At 48.6% G+C, this 14,422-nt stretch overlaps 2 protein-coding genes and 1 long non-coding RNA gene across 4 annotated transcripts in view; 2 read left to right on the forward strand and 1 right to left on the reverse strand.

Moving 5' to 3' along the window:
* The window catches only part of Acad11 (acyl-CoA dehydrogenase family member 11), a 30,873-nt gene extending 29,408 nt beyond the window's left edge, over positions 1-1,465 (forward strand). Inside the window, exons 19-21 of the mRNA XM_048335011.1 lie at positions 24-140; positions 781-890; positions 1,225-1,465. Coding sequence (XP_048190968.1) covers positions 24-140; positions 781-890; positions 1,225-1,339 — 342 coding nt within the window. The 3' untranslated portion in view covers positions 1,340-1,465. The remainder of the gene's footprint in view (positions 1-23; positions 141-780; positions 891-1,224) is intronic.
* Positions 1,466-3,299: 1,834 nt separating this feature from the next.
* Dnajc13 (DnaJ heat shock protein family (Hsp40) member C13) overlaps positions 3,300-14,422 on the reverse strand; it is a 91,394-nt gene continuing 80,271 nt past the window's right edge. For both annotated transcript variants that reach the window (XM_048334934.1, XM_048334935.1), the window contains 3 exons: positions 9,654-9,797; positions 8,555-8,654; positions 3,300-4,186 (listed from right to left, as the gene is read on the reverse strand). In XM_048334934.1, coding sequence (XP_048190891.1) covers positions 4,080-4,186; positions 8,555-8,654; positions 9,654-9,797 — 351 coding nt within the window. In that variant the 3' untranslated portion in view covers positions 3,300-4,079. The remainder of the gene's footprint in view (positions 4,187-8,554; positions 8,655-9,653; positions 9,798-14,422) is intronic.
* LOC125342645 lies at positions 8,668-11,746 on the forward strand. The gene is made up of 3 exons (XR_007209257.1): positions 8,668-9,048; positions 11,240-11,242; positions 11,735-11,746. It is a non-coding gene; the product is annotated as an uncharacterized LOC125342645 (long non-coding RNA).

Raw genomic sequence — 14,422 nt, forward strand, 5'->3', positions numbered from 1 at the left:
TGATTTGCCCTTTGCCCCCACAGGAGGTGGTGGCGCACTGGATTGCCGAAAGTCGCATTGCCATTGAGGAGATCCGCTTGCTGACCTTGAAAGCTGCTCACAGCATAGACACTCAGGGCAGCGCGGCGGCCAGGAAGGAGGTGAGCCCCCCCATCCCCCGTGTGGATGTGCTTTACAAAGAATCCATGTCGGGCTCTGTGGCTGCACAGGGGAGAGTTTCTTCCTCAGCCATCCTCGAGAGGCACAAAGAGCAGGGCAATCCTAGGCTTGGTCCGTTAGCCTTATAAGCCAGGTCAAAGTGTCCAACCTCCCTGCCTTTGGCTTACCTGCAGGGAGTCGCCATGACGATTCACAATGCATCATGGGATGGTTGTGTCACATAGAAAATGCTTCCTAACGGGCACCCAAGGTCCCCTGCAGCCCTAGGTTTCTGGCTCTGCTGGAGTAAGGGCATCAGTCACTTAATTCTAAAAGCCTGAGCCCCTTTCCTCAGCGAAGGCGATGTGCAGGGCTCAGGAGCCAGCTGAAGGCCTCCTGGAAACCAGGTGGATGGTGAAGAAATGGATAAAGCGTGATTCGGCTGCGAAGCCTCTTCACAGAGGCCTTGGGTGACCAAGACGGGTGGCGAGTACGGGAGCACAGCAGGTCTCACTCCAGGGGTGGCTGGGGTGCGGGAGCGTTTCCCAGTCTCCTTTCAGAGAAAATACAGATTCCACCAAAGCCTTGCAGCGTGTGCACTGTGTACGGAACGAGTATTCCTTGTGCCTCTTGCTTATGTAGATTGCGATGATCAAAGTGGCCGCCCCGAGGGCCGTGTGCAAGATTATTGACCGAGCCATCCAGGTGTGTGGGGGTGCAGGCGTCTCCCAGGACTACCCTCTGGCCAACATGTGAGTGAGTACCCCTCATTTAAGAGTAGCTGCCCTCGGGGATGGGAGTGCAGCTCAGTGCTAAAGCATTGCAAACAACTTTGTCAGTTGTGGGCTTGAACTCAGGGCCTGGGTGCTATCCCTGAGCTTTTGTGCTCAAGGCTGGCGCTCTACCACTTGAGCCACAGCTCCACTGGCAGCTTGTTTTGGTGACTCAATGGAGCCGAGTCTCACACAGGTCCCAGCCCAGGCTGGCTTTAAACTGCGACCCTCCGATCTCAGCCTCCCGAGTCGCTAGGATGGCCGGCGTGAGCCCCCGGCCTCTGGCCACTCGCTCTTCTTTCTCCCCTTGCAGGTATGCCCTCTCGCGAACCCTGCGCTTAGCGGACGGGCCCGACGAAGTGCATCTCTCTGCAGTCGCAAAAATGGAGCTGCGAGAACAAGCCAAAAGGCTGACGGCCAAGATGTGAGGAAGAGCAGAGCAGCTCCACGGCCTGCACCCATGCACCGCTGTCAGCAGAGAGGCCAGTGCAGGGTCACTCCCTTGTCCAAATGATTCTAGCATGTTCTAATCAGTGATTCTGTCATCTCAGTGACAATGTGGATGTGAATTCTGCCATTCCCATTAGGTCTCACTTTTTGGGTTTTGAATTTGTACGAGGGGTTTGAACTCAGAGCTTGCGCTTGCTAGGCAGATGCTCTAGCACTTAAACCATGTCCTCAGCCCCTGGGTTATTGTTGAGATGGGGGTCTCTCTCTTTTGCCTAGCTGAGCCTGGACTATGATCCTCCCAGTTGTGCCTTCCACGTAGTGGGGATGAAGGTACACATCAGTAGGCTATCTTTGTGTGTCAACACAGGATCTCAGCTGTTTTACCTGGGCTAGCCTCAAGCTCTGATCTTCCCCACCTCTGCCCCTGGAGTAGTCTGGATTTCGAGCGAACCACTGTGCCCAGATCACCTTTTAACAAGATCATGAAGTAAATCAGAAAGCCATCTCCCGCCCCCCCCCTTTTTTTGCCCATCTCGGGGCTTGAACTCGGGACCTGGCTGCTGTTCCTGGGCCTCATTGTGCTCAAGGCTGAGCTTTACCACTTGAGCCACAGCGCCACTTCCGGCTTTTTTGAGTAGTTTATTGGAGATTCGAGTTTCATGGGGACTTTTCTTCCTAAGCTGGCTTTGAGCTACAGATCTCAGCCTCCTGAGTAGCTAGGACTACAGGTGCGAGCCACTAGTGCCTGGCTTTTTTTTTTTTTAAACAATTAGTTGTACAAAAGGCTTTCATCTCAACACAACCTTATATTCAGTCCACCTCAGAGAGCTATTTCTAAATTATTGGCATAGATCTATTTTCACACTGATTTCTAGGGTTAAAATCGAGTTCATACCGGCAGGAATAGCTCATGTTGCTTTGACAACTATAAAATTGTATCCCTTTTTAACATTCTTTTAGCAGTATGATGAATGTTTGTACTAGATAAAGATACATGACTGACTGTAATTTCTATAATTATAAATTTATAAATCTGTTAGTGCTTCAACAGGAAGCACTTGGTTCCAAGTATTTCTGGAATGATTTGGGTAGTTGAATCTATTTTTTCCAACTGTAAATTTCATGAAATCTAAACACAAAGAAACTACTTTGAATCAAAATCTGGCATCCAAATTGAATGTAAATGCACAGGAGATTTAGAAAACTTGGTATAAAAACACACAAAAGTTTCTCACCAATTCTGCATATGTTTTAAGACTGATTACCTATTAAAGTTATATTTTTGAAATGCTAAAAGTATTTTAAAATCTCATGTGTTTCTTATTACCTTTTGGCATGGGTGACATGGAGCAATAACTGGTAAATCTTTTTCCCTTTTTGCGGGGGAGAGAAAGTCATTGGGCTTGGACTAAAGGCTTGGGCGCTGTCCCTGAGCTCTTTTGCTCAAGGCCAGTGCTCTACCACTTTTAGCCGCCATGCCACTTCCAGTTTTGTAGTGATTTATTGGAGATAGGAGTCTCAGAGGCTGGGCCCCTGTGGCTCACGCCTGTCATCCTAGCTACTCAGGAGGCTGAGATCTGAGGATGGTGGTTCAAAGCCATCCCCAGCAGGAAAGTCCATGACATTATCTCCAATTAATCTCAGAAAAGGCCTAAGTAGCACAGTGCCTCAAGTGGTAGAGTGCTAGCTTTGAGCAAAAAGGAGCTCAGGGACAGTGCTCAGGCCAAGTTCAAGCTCCAGGACCAGCTTTTAAAAAGGTCTCACGGAAGAGAGGTGCCACCTGCTTGTAGACACGAAGATGCGGCTGGGACGCGCATCAGTCAGTGCAGCTGCCCGTGGGGAAGAGCTGTGGCGGGCTACGTGCTCCCTCCCGCTGCGTGCATCTTAGAAGCAACGGATGAGGTTTTCTGCAGGGAAACCTAAACTGGAACAAACATATCTCATTAACAAAGCAGTCAATCCCTTTATTTTTAAAATTTTATGTACACATATGAACGATCTGTATAATGTACATACAATATAGAAAGCTTTATATAGTTGATAATGTATAGAACATTTCACAATTACACTAATCTCTTACATAACACCTTGACATCCATTTTTTACTTTTAAATTTTTTTCTTTTTCTTTTTTTTTTTTTTTTGCACAAGCTCCTCTTCATTCAATTTGGTAAAGCCAGTTATACATAGCAATGTGTGCTCTCGGGAGGTTAATGACAGGACACCAGTGAACAGGTACAGGGACAAAACCGAATGGTATTCGGTGCTGGGGAGAGCCACGGAGACTCGGTGCGGGAGAGGGGGATGCGGTTTTCTGGGGACGAGTGACTTAGCCCGATTTCTGGAGACTGCAGCTTAACCCTACAGTCACACTAATTCAAAAAAACATTATAAAAACTAGGAAGAAAGTTTCATATTTTTGATTCACAGTCTTGTAAACAAAGGAACAAAATGTGCTTACATACATCAAGGGGGGGAAAAAAAGCAAAACGTCTTGTGTACCCCACTTGGGTTGATCCACAGAATGCTTTCAGAGTCATGTTGAAAACGAATCACTGACGTTTTCCTAAATAAAAATATATTCATAGAAAAAGGAGTAACACTGTCACAGGGGAACCCAGGAGAAAGGCAGTTAAGAGTTTGCCTCGATGGATCGGCTGGAGGAATGTGGACGTGGCGCTGGCCTCGCGGCGCTTACTGTCTGCCTCTCGAGTGGGTTTCAAGTCTGGTAGCCAAGGTCCCCCGCCTCATGGTCCACGGGAGGCGGCAGGTGCGACATGACTGCGGAGGCTGTGCCTGCCGTAAGGTAGCCAGCAACTCCAGGTCCTGCAAGAGAGGAAGGAGGGCATGCGCCTCTGGAGGGCAGAGTCGGGCGGAGCCCGGGCTTGACCCACGTGCCCTGGCCCTGGCCCCAGCCCCCCAGCACGGGGGTTCCCTACACACACAACTGCACACTCGGCAGACAGCACGAGAGCCCTGTCCACAGGGTTGGCTTTGATGACATGACACACTGAGAGAGCACTTTGCTATTGGTGCGGGACAGGGAAACGGGTGTGGGAATACAGAACAGATTTCCCTTTGCATACCTGGGACATGCAATCTTTCCAAAAATTTCTTGGTCAGTTGTACTTGAACTCGGGGCCTGGGCGCCATCCCTGAGCCTCTCTGTGCTCCAGGATAGTGCTCTACTACTTGAGCCACAGAGCCACTTCTGGTTTTTGAGTGGTTTATTGGGGATAAGAGTCTCACAGGGACTTTTCTGCCCTAGTTGGCTTCGAACCACAATCCTCAGATCTCAGCCCTCTGGGGATTAAAGGTGTGAGCCACCAGCGCCCAGCAATCTTGTAAAAACCTCTGGACACTCAAAAAGTGATCTCACGTGGGAGAGAAAAAAAAAAAAGGAAACAAACAGACAAGAGTAAAGCACACACCACCCAGCACATGTCTCCCAGGATGAAATCCCCACCCAGACACTTGGGTCAGCATTCGAGTTAGCCCAGGTTCACATGGTACAGAGAAATGCTACTGAGCCAGGCGGCCACATGCACAGGGACAGCTGGCAGCAAGGTTTCCGGGGAGAGGAAGAAGGTTCTGGACACCTGGAAAAGGATGGCTATTTCCCTGACATGTGTTCTTGGGCTTGAATGGTGGCTATGGCATAAAGGCTGCAGGTGCCAGCACGATCAGTCTGGCTTGTGTAGTGAACATGGAACAGGGCAGAGGGAGGCCTGGGATTGTGTCTCAGAACACTGCACACACTGGGACAAGCACTGGCCAGAGAAACCAGCACAGGGTGGTGAAGTGGGCCGTCTTGGCTGATACCGGAGGCGACAGGCAAAGGACTACAGAACAGCGGAGGGGTCACTAGAAAGGTGGAGGGAGCAGCATGCACGTAGCAAAATGGTTCTCTACCTGCTTCAGAGAGCTACACAGAAGTTAGCAAGCTGCCTGGCAGAGCAGATCTAAAGCCCGCTCCTGAGGTGAAGGGGGCTGCTGCCAGTTAGAAGGGAAGGAGAGACACCTGAGGGGAGAAAAGAAATGTAAGCAGCCAGGGAAGTTGTGAGGAGGTGCAAACAGCAGAGCAGCGCAGTGCAGGCTGGGGCGGAACAGGGCTCAGGTAGGACGGGGGCCACCGTGTGGCTATCTGCTTTCTCACCTTTCAAGCACTGGCCCTGAGGGTACAGAATGGCCTGTACAGACACCCAGGTAGGGGGCTGACCCGGGCCATTCAGCCTGCATGAGCTGTGCCAACAGCCAATCAAAGCCCAGGGGCTTGGAGCCCTGTCCTTGTAACGCTCAGAAGGACCAGGGGCCTGCATCCATCAACTTATTTGTGCCAGTCCTGGGGCTTGACCTCAGGACCTGAGCACAGTCCCTGAGACTTTTTTTTGCTTGAGACTAGTACTATACTAACTTTGAGCCACAGCTCCACTTCCAGCTATTTCTGTGGTTAATAAGAATCTCATAGACTTTCCTGTCCAGGCTGGCTTTGAACACTTCTATCCTCACATCTCAGCCTCCTGAATAGCTAAGATTACAGGCATGAGCCACAGGTCCCCAGCTAACTCCTTTCTGCCAAACAGAGATGAGAGTCAAACACAGTGGTTAGCACTGTGGCTCTCACGGGGCTGGGGGAGATCTGGCTGCCAAGGTCACACAGCAACAACTTACCAGTTGTTTGGACATGAACTATTTTATAAGCTCAACTTAAAAAATTTTTTTTTTGCCCAGTCCTGGGCCTTGGACTCGGGGCCTGAGCACTGTCCCTGGCTTCTTTTTGCTCAAGGCTAGTACTCTGCCACTTGAGCCACAGCGCCACTTCTGGCCATTTTCTGTATATGTGGTGCGGGGGAATCGAACCCAGGGCTTCATGTATACGAGGCAAGCACTCTTGCCACTAGGCCATATCTCCAGCCCCCATAAGCTCAACTCTTACCATTTCTTTTGGCCTAGGCAAAAATATTACTAAGACATTAAAAGGCACTAGGAGCCTCTGGGCTCAATTCTAAATTGTGACCTGACAGACGGAGGAAGAAATGCAATCCCAGCCCCATCACTGGCTTCTTTTCGGAAGGACCATGGATTCGTGGGCCTGGGCCCCGAGCCTCTCCCAGAGCCCAGCTGTGCTCTCCAGAGAATGTGGGAGGAAGGAAAGGGATCACGGATGTGGAAACTGAAGGCGGGATTTCAGAGGACTGAGAAAAAAGGTGGAAATTAACAAAGAAGCCAACAAATGGGAGCTGTCTGGCTTCTACTACTACTACTACTATGAGAGGGGGGGGATGGGGAGAGGGAGAGAGAGGGAGAGAGAGGGAGAGAGAGGGAGAGAGAGGGAGAGAGAGGGAGGGAGGGAGGGAGGGAGGGAGGGAGGGAGGGAGGGAGGGAGGGAGGGAGGGAGGGAGAGAGAGAGAGAGAGATTCTCCATGTTTCATTCCAAAAGCATTTTCCTCTCAACTCGTTTCCTGCTGTCCCTTCTTTTTTTTTCTTGTCAGTCCTGGGGCTTGAACTCAGCCTGGGCACTGTCCCTGAGCTTCTTTTTGCTCAAGGCTAGCACTCTCCCACTTGAGCCACAGCGCTACTTCTGGCCTTTTCTGTGTATGTGGTGCTGAGGAATCGAACCCAGGGCTTCATGCATGCTAGGCAGGCACGCTACCCCTAAGCCACATTCTCAACCCACTGTTGCTGCTTTGCTGATTTTCCTGGGTGAGGTCACTGGACATTTTTCATCACTGACATGATTCCCCCAAATCTCTGAACTTGCTGTTCCCAGGCCGCTAAAGAAACTGCGGGCCCTGGGCAGTGAGCACCTACCGCGTCTCTCCATCACAGGAAAAAAAATCCCAGAGCCTTCCAAGTAACCATTTATTTACCAGGCCACGAGACGGCATGCCAGCCTGCCTCTGCTTCACCAGCTCCGAGGAATCTTACCTGGGATTTGAAATCTTTAGTTGCAAATCCCGAGGTTAAAAGATGCCATCTGGGACTGAATGACATCTCTCTACAACTCTTAAGTCCAGGTCTCTTGCATTAAAAAACTTTTTTTGAGTGTATAAAAACTAAGTATAATAGAGAACAAAAAGCACTGTAAGAAAACTTCCTTTGGGGAAGCTTATAACGGATACTGATGCTAAACTATTCAGGGCCAGTTTCCAAGTATGTTTACTCGTAGCGAGGAAAAAAGATGATGTTCCCAGTCATGTCCTTACGCGTGTAGCGAGGAACAGAACACCGTGAGAACGGTGAGTGAACTTCTGCAGAAGGTCTCAAGACAATGTTTAGTGTCGGTGAGAACACACTCCTACGCTTTGCTCCAAATTTGAGACTGAGATAGGGCAGAGATGAAAACCAGATTCTAGCTCTTTCTCTCCTGAGAAGTCAGGTGAGGGATGGAGAATGAATGAGAAGGAAAGCCTGTGACACTCTCTTCTCCTCTCCCCACAGAGGACCAACAGCCAATGCCCTACCTGTTTAGAAATCTTAGGGCTTGGCCCCACCAATATCAGGAGTGGGTTGGTATGACAGTCAGTGGTCACAGTGAAGGAAATGACCAGTAAGTATGTCAAGACCAAGTCAAACTAAAACCAGGAGACATTTTCTCCAAAGGCTCTACTTCTGAATGTTTAGTATTCATTCTTCATGATTTTATCATTTTATACTAGCAATCAGGATTATTAAGGCAACTGCACTGGTATGAGAAACAGTTAGCTCTCTCTTTTTCTCTCTCTTTCTCTGGCCAGTCCTGGGGCTTGAACTCAGGCCTGGGCATTGCCCCTGAGCTTTTTTTGCTCTCTACTTGAGCAACAGCACCACTTCCAGTTTTCTCTGTGTATGTGGCACTGAGGAATTGAACCCAGCGCTTCATGAATGCTAAGCCAGAACTACCACCCAGCCACCTTCCCAGCCCCATTTTCCCCCTTAAATTACCTACTTCAGCTCTGGCTGGAAGAGGTGGCAGGCTTAGAGGCCACTCCAAGCAGATAGCAAGAAGCCCTTCATATTTTCAAGGCTAATTATCAAGACAATCGACCACATGATGTCGGGGGGCTTAAAACAGAGGCTCACTAGGGTGCTCGCAGGACCAGCAAGGACAGTGAGCGGTAGGTAGCTGGGAAAACACTCGGAATGCTAGTGCAAGTCTACTCGGGGCCAGAGGAAGGTCCGGGGCTGCTGCCAGGAGGCTCAGGGGTAGCTTACCTGTGAGGTATCCTGCTGTTTGTGAGTCAGAAATGAACAGATCGTGTTTCTGATCTTTGAAGGCACTCCAGACTGAAGAGTGAGACAGGATTTCATTCACCTAGGGAAGCAGAGCAAGTCCTTTCAGCAGAAGTGGACTGAAGACTCCATGTTGGGGGCCTGTGAGGCCAGCCAAGCACACAATGGCAAGTGCTCCTCGAACGCCTCCCCCAGGGCCTGCGCCTGGCCCACGTCACTAACCAGACCCAAGGGCTCAAGCCAGTCTCCCCCTCCCTGTGGGAGACCACAATGCACTCAGGCGCATCTGACGGAGGCAGGAAGAGTCCTGAAGTGAGCAATGTGATAGGAAGAGCGGGCAGACGCGTGGTCAGAGCGGATGGGCCTCCTGAGGACTGGGACAGGCTGCTAACGGGGTCAAGACGACAGCGCAGCCTTTCAGGTTACGGGGTCTCATAAAGCTGAGGTTGGTGAAGCCCAGCAAGAGGGAAGAGCATGTGTGAGGGAAGGTGAAGAAAGAAAATAGCGAGGAACAGGTAGGAAAAGGACGGATGTTTTAAAACTTGGACTGGTGGTTACTTGTGAAACACTGCTGTGCTAAATGCCAATGAACTATTCACCAAAAATCAGCTCACTTGATGCTACACCAGTTTCGACTCAATACACAAAGAACAGTGGAAGACAGGGCCTAACTGGTGAACTCAGAAGCCGCAAGAGGAGACTAAAGTAGACCACATGACTGCGGTCAGCTCTTCCCTGCAGCTAGAACACATCGAATGCACAGAAGAGCAAGAAAACCAACACTTCACCTGCACTGGTAAAGGAGATGAAGCCCAGCTGAGCTCCTCTGTATTAAACAGCCTCTGAGAGGTTATGAACAGTCATTACACCCATCAGTACCTCCTGGAACGGAAGGTGGGTCTAAAGTAGTGGTAGGTGCCCTTGGTACTGGTGCTGCCCACACGCGCAGCAGCGTTGCCGCCCGCTGGGCCCCTCCCCTGCCCAGCCCCTGAACACAAGCCTATGGACCTGTGGCGGCCCAGATGCTGGCTCTGAGCAGAGTTGGTAGCAAGGAGACCCGAGGCGCCCCCGGCACACTTGCCTGTTCTCCATACTGCAGGCTGCGAGCCATTGCCTTGAGGGCTTTGACGATCTGTGCCTTAGTGGCCGCCGGGCTGTCCAGAGTCTCCAGGCCTAGGCCTTCCAGCAGCTGCAGGAGGTAAGGGACCAAATCTGCTTTCAGGGCCTGGAGAGAAGAGAAAACACATAGAATCCTATGCAGACTACAACTTCTCCTGGGACCGTGGAATGGAAGTAACCTGTGTTCACATGATTTTAAATGCCAGAAACAAACTTTCACTTTAGTATCGAGTGGTAGCACTTTTATTTAATGAGGTTTGATTGGGATTTACACTCAGGGCCTTGCGCTTGCTAGACAGTACTCTTTCATTCAGCCAAGCAAGCATCTAGTCACCTCTTTTGTCTTTTTTCTCTCTCTCTCTTTTTTTTTTTTTTTTGGTAGGTTGTTGGGCATGAACTTAGGGCCTGGGCTCTGTCCCTGAGCTTTTTTGCTCAAGGCTAGTACTCTACCACTTGAGCCACAACTCTACTTCCAATTTTCTGGTGGTTCATTGGAGATAAGAATCACAGACTTTCCTGTCCGAGCTGTCTTTGAACTGTGATCCATAGATTTCAGCCTCCTTAGCAGCTAGGATGACAGGCCCAAGTCACCAGCCCACAGTTCTTTTTGCATTTCCATAAAGCATCCATCTTTGCAATCATTCAGTTCCTATCAACATAATAAAAGCTAAACAACAACTGGGCGCCACACAATTTTCATGGAAAATCAAGACTGGGAATAACTGACATGTCAGGTTGCTATTTTTTTCCCCTTAACAATCTGGAGTGGGGGAGAGGAAGATGGCGCCGCCACAGTAGGGAGGCATTCCCACTCGCTCCAACCGAATAGCGAGCTGGGAACTCCAGCATCCAACACCCCATCAAGAACCCAGCAAAACCAGCAGCCAGAAGCAGTGGAGAAACGCAGGAAAAAGGAGCAAAAAAAGAAGAGCCGAAAACCTACACGGAGCCGGAGAATCTCCGGGGCACCCTCCCCACCAGCCGACCCTGGCCCAAACACAGGGCCAGGCTGGGAAAGGGGACCTGGCGAACGGCAGACCGACTGCCGAAAACCCACACCGGGAGTGCAGAGTCCAGACAGCAGGACACGGACCCCAGGGAGAGCGTGGACCAAGACACACAGCGGCGACGGGAAGTTCGGGACCGCAAGGCCGGGATCGAACGTGAGCGGTGGGGGGAACCGAGTGGCGCAGAAGGGGAGAGACGGGGAGGCCACCACAACCTTTCGCCACACCCCAGCACTCCACCCCCAAAGGACCAACGGCGGCGCGGGACACACACACAATCCAGGACCAGTGAGTCCCCCATTACCCCCTCCCCCAATGGGGGAGACCAGCTATCAGAGACCCAAACCCTACAAAGAAGCTAGAACTCACTCCCTCCCTCTCCCTACCCCCAGGGAACAAAGAACCCCCAAATCAGGCGGCAAGCTCCCATCAGGCTATGGGAAGACACAGGAATTAGCAGGGGAAGGGCAGAGCAGCACCAAGGCAGAAGAGGAGCCCGAACTGGCTCCGCCCCCTTCCCAACAGGGGCCAGGGACGGCAGGCAGTACAAGCCCCACCCGAGGCGCCTGGACCTCGCGGACTTTTACAACTAGTCACAGGTGCTGGTGGGCAATAGCAGCACAGCAGGGACACCTGGGCCTGATCACTCGCCCCCCCCCCCTCGCAGCGGAGGCGCAGTCTGAGATCGCTAACCCGCGCCTAGACACTTGATCCTACTGGGGCCCACACATACCGCCCTCCAGGGCACATACCGCCCTTCAGGGCAGACTAGTCCAGGAGCTAGTGGACAAAGACAGGAGATATAATCTGCGCATAATTGGAATAGAAGGAGCCGAATACCAGAGCAGAGGGCTTCAACATATTTTCAATAAAGTGATTGCAGAAAACTTCCCCAATCTCACAAGGGACCCCATCCAGGTAACCAAAGCCTATAGGACACCTGACAGGCCAGACCCCAGAAAAGCCATGCCAAGGCACATAATATTCAAGACTTCAGATCTCAAAAATAAAGAGCAAATTTTGAATGCAGCCAAAGCGAAGAAAGAAATTTACTACAATGGGAAGAGGATCCGAATAACAGCAGACCTCTCCACACAAACCGAGCACACACGAAGAGAGTGGAAGAACACCATCCAAGTTCTACAGACCAACAACTGCTAACCAAGAATAAAATATCCAGCGAAGCTAGAGTTCATATTCGAGGGAAAAACCAGATCTTTCCATAGCAAAGAGGATCTAAAGGAGTATGTGAATAAAAAACCAGCCTTACAGCGAATTCTAAGAGGGAAACCCACCCAACAGAAATCATACGGGACACACAGACAGAAACAGAAAGAAACTACAATAGCCAGAGCCCAACAGAAAGAACAGCTCACTAAAGACAAGAAAAAAAAAAAAGAGGAAAAACAGCCCAACAAGAAAATGGAAGGAGAAAAAACACTCTTATCCTTGATCTCTTTAAATATAAACAGTATAAACTCTCCGATAAAGAGGAGCAGACTGGCAGAATGGATCTGCAAACAAAAAGTTGCCATCTGTTGTCTACAAGAGACCCACTTTACAGCAAGGGACAAAAACAGGCTCCGAATGAAAGGATGGAGCAAGATCTTCCAAGCAAACGCACCTACCAAAACGGCAGGTGTAGCCATCCTGATCTCAGACAAGCTGGACTTTTCATTAAAATCAACTAAAAAAGACAAAGAAGATCACTACATTTTAATACAAGGAAAAATTCAGAATCAAGACATCATGGTGATAAATGTATACTCACCGAATAAAAGAGGCCCTACATATGTCAAGCAAATTCTCACAGAACTACAGAACAAGATAGACCCAAACACAATCATAGTGGGTGACTTTAATACCCCACTCTCTCCAAGAGACAGATCCAACACCCAGAGGATCAGCAAGGGAGCTGAGGACCTAAGTAACACCATATCCCAAATGGATATGACAGATCTATACAGAATCTTCCACCCTACAGAGACCCAATACACCTTCTTCTCAGCAGCCCATGGATCATACTCCAAAACAGACCATGTCATAGCCCACACAAAGAACCTCAGCAAATACAAAAGTACTGACGTCATCCCATGTATTATATCTGACCACAGTGGATTAAAGGTAACCCTCAATAACAACGGTTACCACAGAGGCCATACACATTCTTGGAGGCTAAACCCCACACTGTTATCCAACACTTGAGCCACAGACCAAATTAAAGATGAAATCAACGAATTCATAAGCCACAATGACAATGAAAATACATCACAAAGAAGCCTATAGGACACAGCTAAGGCAGTACTGAGGGGCAAGATCATTGCCCTCAGCACTCACATTAAAAGAATGGAAGCAGAGCAGGTGAATAACCTCACAATGAAACTAAAACAACTGGAGAAACAAGAAATGATTGAATCTAAAATGACTAGGAGGAGAGAGATCACAAAGATTAAAGAAGAGATTAAATCTGATTGAAAATAGAAAGACCATTCAACAAATAAATAAGACTAAAAGCTGGTTCTTTGAAAAAATAAATAAAATTGACAGACCCCTCTCAAGACTTACAAAAAAAAAGAAGAGAAGAGACTCATATACATAAAATCAAGGACTCCACCGGAAAAATTACAACAAGTACACACGATATTCAAACAATCATAAGGAACTATTTCCAGAACCTCTACTCACTAAAAAACAGTAATTTTACAGAAATGGATCAATTCTTAGAGAAGTATAAACTGCCCAAACTGAACCAAGAAGAAATAAATCAACTAAATAAACCAATAATTTACAGCGAGATACAGGGGATAATCAAGAACCTCCCAACAAAGAAAAGCCCAGGCCCAGATGGATTCACCAACGAATTCTATAAAATCTTTAGTGAGGAGCTAATACCAATACTCCTCAAACTCTTCCGCGAAATAGAAACAGAGGGAGAAATCCCAAACTCATTCTATGAAGCTAATATCATACTCATTTCCAAACCAGGCAAAGACCCAACAAAAAAAGAGAACTACAGACCAATATCACTAATGAACACAGACGCAAAGCTACTCAATAAAATATTAGCTAACAGGATCCAGAAACTGATCAAGAAAATTATACCTCATGACCAAGTTAGGCTTCATCCCACAGTCACAAGGATGGTTCAACATCCGTAAATCAATCAATGTAATTCACCACATAAACAGAACTAAAATCAAGAATCATATTGTTATCTCAGTCGATGCCCAAAAAGCCTTTGACAAAATACAACATCCATACTTATTAAAAGCTCTGGAGAGAACAGGAATAGATGGAACATTCCTCAAAACAATAAGAGCCATATACAACAGACCAACTGCTAACATCATATTAAATGGAGAGAAACTTAAATTATTCCCCCTAAACTCAGGAACAAGACAAGGATGCCCACTCTCCCCACTTCTGTTCAACATAGTGCTGGAATCCCTAGCCATAGCAATAAGGCAAGAGGAGGACATCAAAGGGATCCACATCGGCAAGGAAGAAATCAAGTTATCCCTATTCGCAGACGACATGATCTTATATCTGAAGGACCCAAAAAACTCAGTCCCCGAACTCCTACACCTAATAAACCATTTTGGCAAAGTAGCAGGATACAAAATCAATCCACAAAAGTCAGCAGCTTTTCTATACACCAGCAATGTACAAACAGAAAAGGAAATTATGGAAACAATTCCATTTACAGTAGCCAAAAAAAGAATAA

Source organism: Perognathus longimembris, chromosome 26 (genome assembly GCF_023159225.1).
Source record: "Perognathus longimembris pacificus isolate PPM17 chromosome 26, ASM2315922v1, whole genome shotgun sequence".
NCBI classification, from domain to species: Eukaryota; Metazoa; Chordata; class Mammalia; order Rodentia; family Heteromyidae; genus Perognathus; species Perognathus longimembris.